This window comes from Ambystoma mexicanum, chromosome 4q, assembly GCF_040938575.1.
Source record: "Ambystoma mexicanum isolate Mex_15411 chromosome 4q, UKY_AmexF1_1, whole genome shotgun sequence".
In the NCBI taxonomy this organism is placed as follows: Eukaryota; Metazoa; Chordata; class Amphibia; order Caudata; family Ambystomatidae; genus Ambystoma; species Ambystoma mexicanum.
In genome coordinates this window covers 102,942,299-102,954,483 of record NC_090928.1, presented here as the reverse complement: position 1 = coordinate 102,954,483, position 12,185 = coordinate 102,942,299, and the positions used below count along the sequence as shown (strand labels likewise).

The following is a 12,185-nucleotide window of genomic DNA, read 5'->3' as shown; positions in this document are numbered from 1 at the left end:
GCGAGACACCCTTTGGTTTCTCACAGTTGGGATACGTTATTTTCCTTTGGGGATCCACATCTGTTGACCAAGGGGTCTCTCTGGATGTGCTAGTGTTTCCTTATAGTATATCTTTTTCTGAATCCCTGAAAGACATTCCAGAATTCCCTCTTGATTTTGGATTTGTAAACTTGAAGCATCTTATTTCTTTGGGACCTGGCAGTTCTTAACTAATTGCTCTTTACGGGAGTTTACAAAACAGTTCAGGGCTGGTCACATCAGGCCTACTCTCAGGTGGACTTACGGCTGGATGTGATGTTGGCATTGTGACATTGTTAAATCAACCATGATAAATACTATTTTACATGGATTAGCTGAATATTTGGGACTTTACCTAACATAGATCCATAATTTACGTAAGGAGGCCTTCTCCACTTTCAGTTTAACAAATATATTAACATAAAACAAGCAAAGTAAACAGGAAACCAATTCATATTTACAAATCTGATATTCCTAGAGCAGCAACCTTCTAAAATAATTCTATTCCAGGTTAAGAAATGTAGAAAACGTAGGTATAGCATCAATTTAGCCACACACTGTGGGTTACTCAAATTACAAACAAATGCTTCAACATCAGTTTGGGCTTGTGCATAAAGAGTTACCATTCTGTACCTTCCCCATTCGTGGTTCACCAATCAAAGTCTTAAATTCAGAGTTGTTCTGTGTATAACATCGAAGGTGGGCACAAATGTGATCCAGTTGTTTTCGCCAGTAACCTAACAAGATAACAGACATGAGAAATGAATATGAAAAGTCTCATTGAGTTAACCAGCTTGAGTTCTAATGAAAATAACTCAAAAACAACTTTAATGCTGAAACATCAACATCTTTCTGCAACAAAAGCCCTGAAATGTGTGTTCGGGTGTAAAATTGGGACCTTGATTTTATGATCTGAATGGAAAAAGTGACTGCTTGTACATCTAGTTGGCGTTCATTGTACGATTCTAGTTCCACACTGCACAAGTTAAAAGGCAGATGAAATATCAATAGGTACAAGAGAGTTGCGCATGGAAAGAAATGTGTGAAACTACCTTTAAGGCAAACAAGTGAATCTGTTAGTTGTACCCCAGCATGAAAGCCTAATTCAAGTGTAAAACAGAGGGGCTTTCTAGGCAGAGCGGGAGGTAGGAGGCAAAATATTTTGCCTGCATTCGCCCACTGGACTCTGATCGTTAGAAGAGTACGTTTCTATGTGAGATAGTACATGAGTATGCATGTGGGCCGAAGGGGAGCAAATGTAAAAAAAAAGAGAAACTGAAAGAGAGAAGACAGATCTAAAAAGGCAGTTGGAAATGGCAACAGTGGTTAGGGAATGGGAGAAACAGCCATGAAGAGGGAAGTAAAGTGGGCAGGCCTTCTGTAACCCTCCTACTAATGGGTTAGGCATTCTCTGGAGTGATCATTTGTAATGCATACGTTACTGGTTCAACATCTCTAAAACAGTAACTGCATGGCAGGTATTCTGTGACACAGTAAATGGTGGGTGCTCACTCAGTGACATAACTGATGGCAAGGAAATCTATGACACCATAAGTGATGGGTAGGCATTATTACAGAGAATGTGATAGGTAATCGTCCCTTAGTAACTAATGGATGCAAATCCATGAATCAAGTAAGTGGTTGATATTTGTGACAGAATGCGATACGCCAGAATTGATTGGCACAGTGACTAAAATAACGAATCTGTTGGTATAGTAATTGATGGTCAGGAATTTAGAAGCTCAGTAGTGTACAGCCATGTATTCTGTGACACTGTTTTACAGAGCGTCTTGTGGGCGCTGCGTACCTGACCTTCCTGGTATTTGCTGTGGTAGCCAGTCTGTCAAGCAGTGTTGAAGAGATGTATTTGCAGCGCGTGGTACCAACCCAACGCCTCTCTGGTAAAAACAGGCCTACACTGGATCCGATCCCAACGCTACGTAACGGCAGTTCCCTGATTTATGTGGCATCAGAACAGTGACAGCACTGGCAGGGAAGGCCACGTTGGATGTCCAATGGAGTAGATTAAGTTCAAGTAGCATGGTTCAATAGGTGTAACAGGAAGTGTTTCAGGATACAGGGTACCAAGGGGAGGCACGAGGCAGGGGCAATGACAAGAGGAGGGAAACCAGACAGGAACCCAAAGATAAAAATGGAGGAACCAGGACCCAGCAGATTGGAACCTAGGACCAAGAAGGCAGGAACTAGGGCAAGGCAACAGAGACCCAGAACCTAAAGGTAGGGATCCAGAGCAAGGCAACAGAGACCCAGGACTTAAGGCAGGGAAACAGGGACTAGCAGGTAAGAAGAACAAGGCACAGAAGGGAGTTCCCAGAGGGCAAAAACAGGAGAGCCAGAAGGAAGGCTCACAAGAGCACAGAGTGCAGGTACAAGGACACGTACCGTGCGAGAACACAATCAGAAATCAGACCACGTTGAGACACGGCGTGTGGTTGCCTGTGGAGAACAGATATACATACGGGATCCAAACAAGGCTAGCACTGTAAACGGACATTGCTGCAAGGCCAGGACGACTGACCATGCACATAGAGTCACACACGGACATCCCTGCATGCGCAGACCCTCAATCTTGGCAGTGCCCAGGGAACCCTTGATCAGGACCAAGCACGGCAGAGACAAGCGCCAGCAAGGAAAGATCCTCCATGTCGGGGTCCGCTGGGCCCAGTCAGACCATCTCCCTACTAAGGTAAGTGGTGTGACATGATGCCCCCTCCCAGGACGGCCTGGAGTCCTGCGCTTCCAGGGCTGCCGAAGATAGAACTCACAAACCAAACGAGGGGCGTGTACATAACTGCGGGTTGCCAAGTATGGTCACAGGCTGGGTAACCTTTCCAGTGCACCAGAAATTGGAGTACCCCACATCAGATCTGCTAATCACAGATATCCTGCACCTCGAACTCCGGGGCTCCTTGCAGTTGGACAGGAGCAGGACGGGAGCAGGAATTACTGTGTGTGTGTGTGTGTGTGTGGTACATAAGGCTTCAGGAGGGAAACATGGAATACCAGGTGAATGTGCAAGGTAGGAGGCAACTGTAAGCGAAAGGCCACTGGGGATAAAAATGTGGTGATCCGGAAGGGCCCAAAGAAACAGGGTGCAAGTTTGGTAGGCAGACTGCATACAGGTAGATTCTTTGAGGGTAACCAAACCAAATCCCCAACCTGAAACAAAGGTTCAGGAGAGCATTTCTTGTGAGCCTGAGCTTTCATGCGCTCACATGCCTCTGCAAGGGTACCTGCCGCCAGCTTATGTTGGTGTCGGATCCTACTCACCATGTGATCAGTATACAGGACAGTACTAGCTAACACTGGGCAAGAAGGCATCACCTTAGGATGTAGTCCAGAAGAACAAAGAAAAGGACTGAGACCAGTTGCTGCATGTACCGAGTTGTTATAGGCCACCTCAGCTAACCAACATAAAGAAACATTGCTGCAAAGAGAAGTGCACTCAACACCTAGCCTAATGTGCTAAATTGGTGGAGTGCTAACATTAACTGGGGTTTACTTGTGTCAAATCCTACCCCTAGTTAGGACCATATTGATGCATGGTTCATATCAGAAATAACCAAACATACCACAACATTTTCAGTGTGTAAATTGTAACATTTTTATATATTGTTTTAGTGCTCTGAATGGTAAAACAAAAAACAACAAAATATACAATATATGCAGTATCAAATTGTAACTTAAAAAAAGTAGATTAAATCATAAACATATATAGAGAAAAATACAAGAAACATTTCTTTATCATTTTTCAATCATATATTGTCATATCGACAATGTGAAGGGACAGAAAATAGCAAGAGCAAGGCAAAAGTAAAAGTGTGAGTGAACCACGACCTAGGGCTTAAAAAAGGGGGAAGAACAGAGGAAGATAACCTCTAGTTAGAAAAAGAAAAAATAGAGATGGATAAAACCATTTCATGGTGACAGTTCCATATATTCAAATTGTGGAAAAGTCAAAGTCCTAGAGTTTTTTAGTTATTTTGAAAATCTTTTTCGCAGGACTTCTTATGGGGAACCCCCACTGGGTTTGCCTACGCATGTAGGGGGAGCAGAAGACAAACATGTTTTGTCAGCTTCCAGGTTGACTAATATATGCCAAACAGGTGGACAAATGTTCAAAAAAGGTCAAATCTGGAAGCCAGGCCCCCTTATCCTTTTTTTGCGTTTCGGTGGTTATATGTTGCCACCTTCATCGGGGCAGTTTCATGGTACCCTATTGGGAGAGAGAACACAAGAAAGCAAAGTAAGTTTGAAACTGAAAATGTTAGGTTGCAGTGGTAATAGTGCAGGCTTGAGCATACATATACTATTACAAGACAAGCTTGCTGCACAATTTTAAAGCATGAAAAGTTCTGCCGAGATCACATAAAGATGTAACAAAACCCCATAAGTAGGAACAAATAAACTTCTCTATTCCTCACCTAGAGGGGTTAGGTCGAACAGTCTCCAAAAGTGTGCAACTGGAAACTGTAGTGCTGATCCGTGCCGACTCGGTGGCCCTGCATCTAAGCTGCCAGAATGCACCAGGCGAGCCCAAGTCAAAAAAGGCATGGGTGTACAGATGCTGTAGTTCAGCCTTGGAACTGGGAGTCTGTGGGAGGGTTGGATTGTAAAATATATTTCATTTACTCACTTTTGAGAGGGGTTGTTAATTTTTGGTCATTTTACAGACTCACAGAAATAGACATTCTACATACAGAACTATGCGTCCACACCGTGGTGGATTTTGGGATAAGCAAAAGGAGAGTGCACCTACCGGGAGTGTTTGAAACGAGAGAGGAGCTCAATCTGAGAGAAATTAGTTTCAACGTCTGGCGTGGGTGAATAAATCCAACAAGGGTCCCGCCGTGACACGGGTCCAGTTTTACAGCAACAAGGAAGCATGATAAAAATGAGGAGCAAGTTAGTCTAGGAGAGCCTGTTCAGACAAGGTTACATAATCGTATAGCCTAATGCGAAGCGCATGTAGTTTAAGCAGTTCACAAAGTAAAATAAAGTGAAATGCAAAATACTGACCCTTCGTGAAGGTCGCCAAGGAGTTTTCAGCACACAGGCGGCTGCACAGGATGCTGAGTCATCCGTTTGCGTGTGCGAAGAAAGAACGCCTGCAGCAAAGCTTAACTTTACCAAAGCCGGTTGCTTAGTGATGGGGCAAACGCGATGCGTCGGGTAACACGTGACCCGGAAGTGTTGGGTTTGCCTACCCGAAGGTGTCTGCCGATCGTAGGTAGAGGTGGGGCGTTTGCAGACCGGGTGTGGTGTCTCATAGTGCAGACCTGATTGGTCTGTCATAGGGAGGTGTGTGTCTAATGATAACTCTAAACCGAAGCGGATAGAGCGAGATGTGAAGAGCATTACGGTGCGTAAAAGATCGTATTACTGTGCTCATGTGCGACGTGTTTTATTTTATCATGTTGTGTAACCGCTGGATCAGATTTATATAAGGAAAAAAAGCCCAAAAATTGAATGCAAAAATCTCACAATTGACGTGGTTTTGAAATTACGCTATTAAAGATGTGTGATACTCGAACCAAATGCGTGCAGTTTCATTGGCCTCAAACCTCATACAGAGATGTATAATAAAGATAAATATGCAGGCACGGGCCACACTATAGGAGTCGTATTTGGAAAATATTCCTGATGGACGCGGGCACGAAAAGGTTAAGCATGTTGCATGCACGTAGGGCTAATAATAAAGTACTACCCACATGTCATTGGATCAAAGAACAAAAAACAAAGGCACAAACACGGAATACAGACAGCGCCCGGGTGCCTGGTCACTCTGATTTTTAATTTGGGGACTGTTCATCAACCCAAGCTGATTATCAAAAAATAAAATAAATTAAGCCCAGTCCTCAATTGCTGGGATACTGAAAAGGAGTTCCACTAGGAGGTCTTTTGGCTTGTTCAAAAAACCAGGTTGGTGTAGTATCTAATGTAGTGCAAATTGTTCATTTAGGCCATTGTCCCAACTGTCCAGCCTGTGGATCCATCTATTCTCTAAATTCAAAAGGCGTTGCTGAGTTTCTCGAGAACCCACCATAGTAGGTCCTCTTGGGTATGCTTTTGGTCAAGATAATGCTGAACCAAAGGTGAAGTTACTTTCCTGCATCTTATTCTGGATCTGTGCTCGGAAATCTGGGTGTTAATACTGCGCATGGTCTGTCCAACGTACCGTAGGCCACAGGGACATTCAATGCAGTAAACTACTTTGGTTGATTTACAATTTGAAAAATGTCGAAAAACCCAGGTTTTGCTCCCAAAAGTGAAGCTTAGCATCTTCTTGGTATATTTGCAGGCTGCACAAGAGCCCAAACCTCAATTCTAAGCAAAGGTCTGACTTTTGTACCTACCGCAGGTACCGATTGGTACCAAACCGAGATGGAGATCAGATGGTTCTTGCGCACTGTGCGACTACAAACCTTTTTTCAGGAGAGAGAACCACTGGAACAAAAAGTAGATACAGGCTTACACCCCAAATCCACTTTTTGCCCTACCGAGAATCCGGTACCAAGTGACTTGATCACATTTGAGAAATGCATACTTAAGGAATACAAAAGACTAGCGCAGACAAATAATAATAATAAAACACCAATCAGACATAATTGCTCAAGATTTGAGAGAGAAGCCCTTACCCAATTAGCCAGTAACAACAACATTGTAATAAAACCAGCAGACAAAGGTGGGGGAATTGTCATTTTGTCATCTGAACAGTATAAGACTATGGTCATGACTTTGCTGAGTGACAGAGACAGCTATTTCCCTCTACGAAAAGATCCAACAAAGGAATTGAAGATCGAAATCTCTGAGATAGTCAAATTTGCCCTAGAAAGAGGTTGGATCACTGAGAAAGAGTCTACTTATCTCACTACATCGGAGGAACGTACCCCATGCCTTTATGCATTACCTAAAGTTCATAAAGATGCAACCAACCCACCAGGTCGGCCAATTGTCTCTGGGTGCGGGTCCTTGTTGGAACCACTTTGCAAATTCATTAATGAATTTTTAAAACCAATGATTGGAAACACGGACTCCTATCTCAGAGACACTACACACACCATACAAACCTTTGAAAATTTAGAATACAATCCAGACACTCAAATTTTGGTCACAATGGACATCAAAGCGCTTAATACGTGTATTCCACAAAATGCTGCTATTGATTGAATTTATGATTTCCTAACGGCAACAAATCTGAGTCCCACCAGCATTTATCATTGAACTTTTGACTGTAGCATTGTGTAAATATTTCGTCACTTTCAGTGACCAATTTTATTTACAAATTAAAGGCACAGCCATGGGTGCCACATTTGCCCCTAGTTTGACAATTTTATATATGGCAGCCTATGAGCAAAAATATATTTCAAATGAGTCTAACCCATGGCAGCACAACAGCAAAAAGTGGCGTTGTTTTATTGACGACATCATTTTCATTTGGGATGGCGATCAGGATGAACTTGCACATTTCTTTGCATGGCTAAACAACCATGATCCAGATATACAATTCACTATGGAATATGACAGACAAACTATACACTTCTTTGATTTAAAAATCAGCAACCGGGAAGGCAAATTGAGTTGTAATCTGTACAGGAAACCAACAGATCATAATACACTGTTGCATTTCTCTAGCAATCACCCACAACACTTGAAAGAAAATTTACCTTACGGTCAATTTCTACGCTTGCGCAGAAATTGCACACAACTGGAGGATTTTTACAAGAATGCGGCGGATCTAAGCGCGCTTTTTTTAGGTACAGAGGTTACCCTAAGAAATGAGTAACTACATCCAAGAAACGAGCCAGGTTTACATGCCGAGAGTCCATTCTGACACCACAGGTGAATCATCAAGAGGGAAATCAAGATATTAGACTGACGTGTGTACTTACACATGGCCCTCATACATATGACATCAAAAAAATCATCCGTAAATATTGGCCTCTAGCTTAATAACTTAATCTAACGGAAGAAAGGGAACCTCGTTTTGCATTTAAAAGATCACACAACATCCGTGATCTTTTGGTTCATTCCTGCTTCACTGAAAAAACCACACGGGGTGGCCCCTGGAATTTGTGACCTCTTGTAGGTCACCACCCATGTGGCTCTTGTGTAGCCTATAAATATACCAAGAAGATGCTAAGCTTCACTTTTGGGAGCAAAACCTGGGTTTTTCGACATTTTTCAAATTGTAAATCAACACAAGTAGTTTACTGCATTGAATGTCCCTGTGGCATACGGTACGTTGGACAGATCATGCGCAGTATTAACACCCGAATTTCCGAGCACAGATCCAGAATACAATGCAGGAATGTAACCTCACCTTTAGTTCAGCATTATCTTGACCAAAAGCATACCCCGGAGGACCTACTATGGTGGGTTCTCGAGAAACTACCGACTCTAGGACTTTGACTTTTCCACAATTTGAATATATGGAACTGTCACCATGAAATGGTTTTATCCATCTCTATTTTTTCTTTTTCTAACTAGAGGTTATCTTCCTCTGTTCTTCCCGCCTTTTGTAAGCCTTGGGTCGTGGTTCACTCACACATTTACTTTTCATTGCTCTTGCCATTTTCTGTCCCTTCACATTGTAGATATGACAATATATGATTGAAAAATGATGAAGAAATGTTTCTTGTATTTTTCTCTATATATGTTTATGATTTAATCTACTGTTTTAAGTTACAATTTGATACTGAATATATTGTATATTTTGTTGTTTTTTGTTTTACCATTCAGAGCACTAAAACAATATATACAAATGTTACAATTTACACACTGAAAATGTTGTGGTATATGTGGTTATTTCTCATATGAACCATGCATCAATATGGTCCTAACTAGGGGTAGGATTTGACACAAGTAAAGCTAAGTTAATGTTAGCACTCCACCAATTTAGCACATTAGGCTAGGTGTTGAGTGCACTTCTCTTAGCAGCAATGTTTCTTTATGTTAGTTAGTACTTTAGGTGACCAGCTGCTGTCTATAACTCTCCAAAGGGCACGCAACTCCTCTTTTGTGTTAGAGGTTATAGGCCACCTTAGCAGCATCAAGCTGGTCAAATCAATTGTCCAGAGAAGCATTGGTGTGGCAGCATAGATACTGTGCCAGCATCTGGTTGTTCCGCTCCGTCTGCCCGTTGGTTTGGGGATGATAGCCTGAGCTCAGTGCTCGCTGAATGCCTAGCTGTATGCACAACTGGCACCAAAAGGAAGTGATGAATTGGGAGCCACGATCGGATAGATTTTTTCCGGTAAGCCAATATAGATGATACACTTCATGCAAAAAACTGCGTGCCACCTGAATGGTAGTCAGAATCTTGGGGAACAGAATTAAGTATGCCGTCTTGGTAAAGCAATCCACAACCACCATTATACAGGTAAAGTCATTGGAAGGTAAGTCAACAATGAAGTCTGACGATGGTATGCCAAGGATATGGTGGGACTTCTGTGGGCTGTAAGAGCCCCAATGGCTTTTTCCACATGGTTTTGGTCTGATCGCAGCAGGGCAGGAATCCACATATTCTCTCACTCAAATGGCCTATCCCTGCCACCAAAACTGTTGGGCAGTCCATTCTTAGGTGGCCTTAACGCCCCGATATCCTCCAACGTTAGAATTCTGAAAGCCATGATGAATTGCAATGCGGAGGGAGGCAGAGGGAATGTACAGCCGACTGAAAGAAAAAGAGCCCCTTCCCCTTCACATATGTTGGATTGGTGCAATAAATCTGGTCTGGCTGGATCTGATAGTCTGTCCTGCAGGAGAGTTTGCAGATGTGGTTAGAGAGTAAGCAGGAAATGTGTCAGGGCAATCAGAGGGGTGCCGTCCCTTCTTACAGTATCGTTTTCCAAAGAGAGAGACAAAATAACGGCTTTCAAGTTTTGTGCACAGGCAATATATGTCATGATGCCTACCCTCGGGCACCCGGACCAAGCCCATCAGCCCAGGGAGCATGCATCCAGACATTTATTAAAACCCCAGCAGCCCCAGCTAGGGGCTGTCTAGGTTCAGTCCTGGCGCCATAGGCGCCAGGCTCATAGACATTACTTACCTCATGCAGACCACGCTGCAAATGAATCCAAGCCAACGTGAGGCCTGGATGGGACTATTTTACAACAGGGACTATTTTTTACTCGGGTGTGGTTCTGGAGAACTTTTTACCTGGAACTACTTTGGAGGCTATTTAAACCACGCCTGAACAGCAGCACACGCTTCGCGTTATTCTGCATCCAGCAGCTTGACGCCCACCGTGCCTGCTGCCAGCATCCAGTCTCCTGCCACGCCCGCCTCGAATCCGGAGCTCCTAGAATAACAAGGAAGAAAAGGACAAGGTTAGAAAACAAACTTATTTCAAATTCCTCACCTGATTCCGGATCCATTTCATCTCCGGACCTGGAAAGTACATCTATCCTGCACGCGTCACTTCGCCAGCTCTAGCGCCACGCCATACTCACCAGTCCTCACAGCATCTTTCGATCCGGCGCTGTCTCCATTTCTTCGCCGTACTCCGGCACCTAGGGGACACAAGAAAAAACAAGGTGAGCCAAGGGAATCAACAAATACAACCTCCTTACCACCATAGACTTACCTGATTTACCACCGGAGGCATTATTCTATAACTCTCCACATCTTCATATGCCGCACCTGTAAAGAGGGAGAAAAACAACACGTTAACTCATGCAATAGTTACCGGACAGCGTTGGGTAATACAGACTCTTACCTGAACGCCATCAGCAGCCACAAGACCTTCTTCTCACAAACTCAGCTGCAAGATAAAGAAGGAAGGGGACCAGGAGTGAACATCAGACACATTGAACTCTTTGACCTTGATACTTACTAATCCCGCCAGGAACCTCAGAGTCAATACTTTCTGGAACTCTCCCAAAGCCTTCAAACCAGTGAAGTAACTGGTATCTACGCGCCCCTGCAAGAAACGCAGGATGGAGAGCTCATCATTTAAAAACTTAAGGTGAGGTAACTAAAGGGGATACCGGAGGTGATTAGTGGAGGAGAACGAGAACAGTTGGGGGGCCATCACTAAAACCCACGGGTGGCTAAATCCCTGTCTCCACTTGCAGGAAAATACTTCTTCGGTTCCAGCAGACAAGACTAGGCGGGCCAGTCCAGACAGTCATCTCTGCACTAGGCATCACGTTGGCGGAGACCGCAGCTGTCCGGGTCCGATCGACGCCCCTGTGGGGTCCGGTGAGTGTAACAATATACACCATCACAAAATCGAAATGGGAGAAAAAGAAAGCCCAGACTGCCTGTCGGGCATTGTAAGGAACGTAGGTACTGAAGATTCGTGTGATCGGTACGTACCGCTGTAGGAAAACGTCCCCCCCAAAAGGGTGATGCCCCCATTCCTCGAATGCAGCTTTTATGGCCAAGAGTTCTTTTTCGATCACTGCATAGTTCTGTTCTCTCAGGGACAGCTTGCGGGAATACTAGGCAATGGGATGTTCAGTCCCGGGTTTCCGAGTTCTGATGTAGTAAAACTGCCCCAACGGTGAAATTGGATGCATCAGCCTCAACAGTAAACAGTGCCTCACTGTTGGGATGCCGATGAATGGGCGCACACATAAAGGCATCTTTACATTCCCTGAAAGCAGAATCTGCATAGGTATCCCAGAGAAAGAGTGAGCCTCATTCAGAGTCTGACGGTAACCCTGCCGGTGCTACCAGCGAGTTGCCGCCGGACTCAGAATTAATTACCAGCCCTGACTTACTGGTGACACCGTGCTATTCCAAGTCCAGCCGCCGGCAATTTCGTTAATCCCCATTCCCATAGAGTCCTATGCGACTATGGGAATAGTGACACAGGAGCACCGGCACCGTTAATAACGGTGCCGGTGCTCCCCTGCCTTCCGTGGCTGCTCTGCCTGGCAGGGTCAGACCTGTTAGGCACAGCAGCTCCGGCAGGCAGACTTTTAGTTTATCGGTCCGGAATCAATGGTGCCGGTAGGCTTACTGGCTCCGTTGTTTCCAGACCGGCAAATTTATAATGAGGCCCGGTGCCTTGTTGCTGGTCAAGAGAGACAAAGCCACTGCCAAACGTGAAAATGGGGTATAAAACACTGGTAAAAATGGGCAAATCCCAAGAACTGTTGCAGGGACTTCAGATCATGTGGCTGTTTCCAGAT

The 12,185-nt window shown here is 44.2% G+C and overlaps 1 protein-coding gene across 2 annotated transcripts in view; it reads right to left on the bottom strand.

The window, feature by feature from the left end:
• The window catches only part of DZANK1 (double zinc ribbon and ankyrin repeat domains 1), a 1,110,268-nt gene that overhangs the window by 368,004 nt on the left and 730,079 nt on the right, over nucleotides 1-12,185 (bottom strand). For both annotated transcript variants that reach the window (XM_069607537.1, XM_069607538.1), the window contains exon 14: nucleotides 652-755. In XM_069607537.1, coding sequence (XP_069463638.1) covers nucleotides 652-755 — 104 coding nt within the window. The remainder of the gene's footprint in view (nucleotides 1-651; nucleotides 756-12,185) is intronic.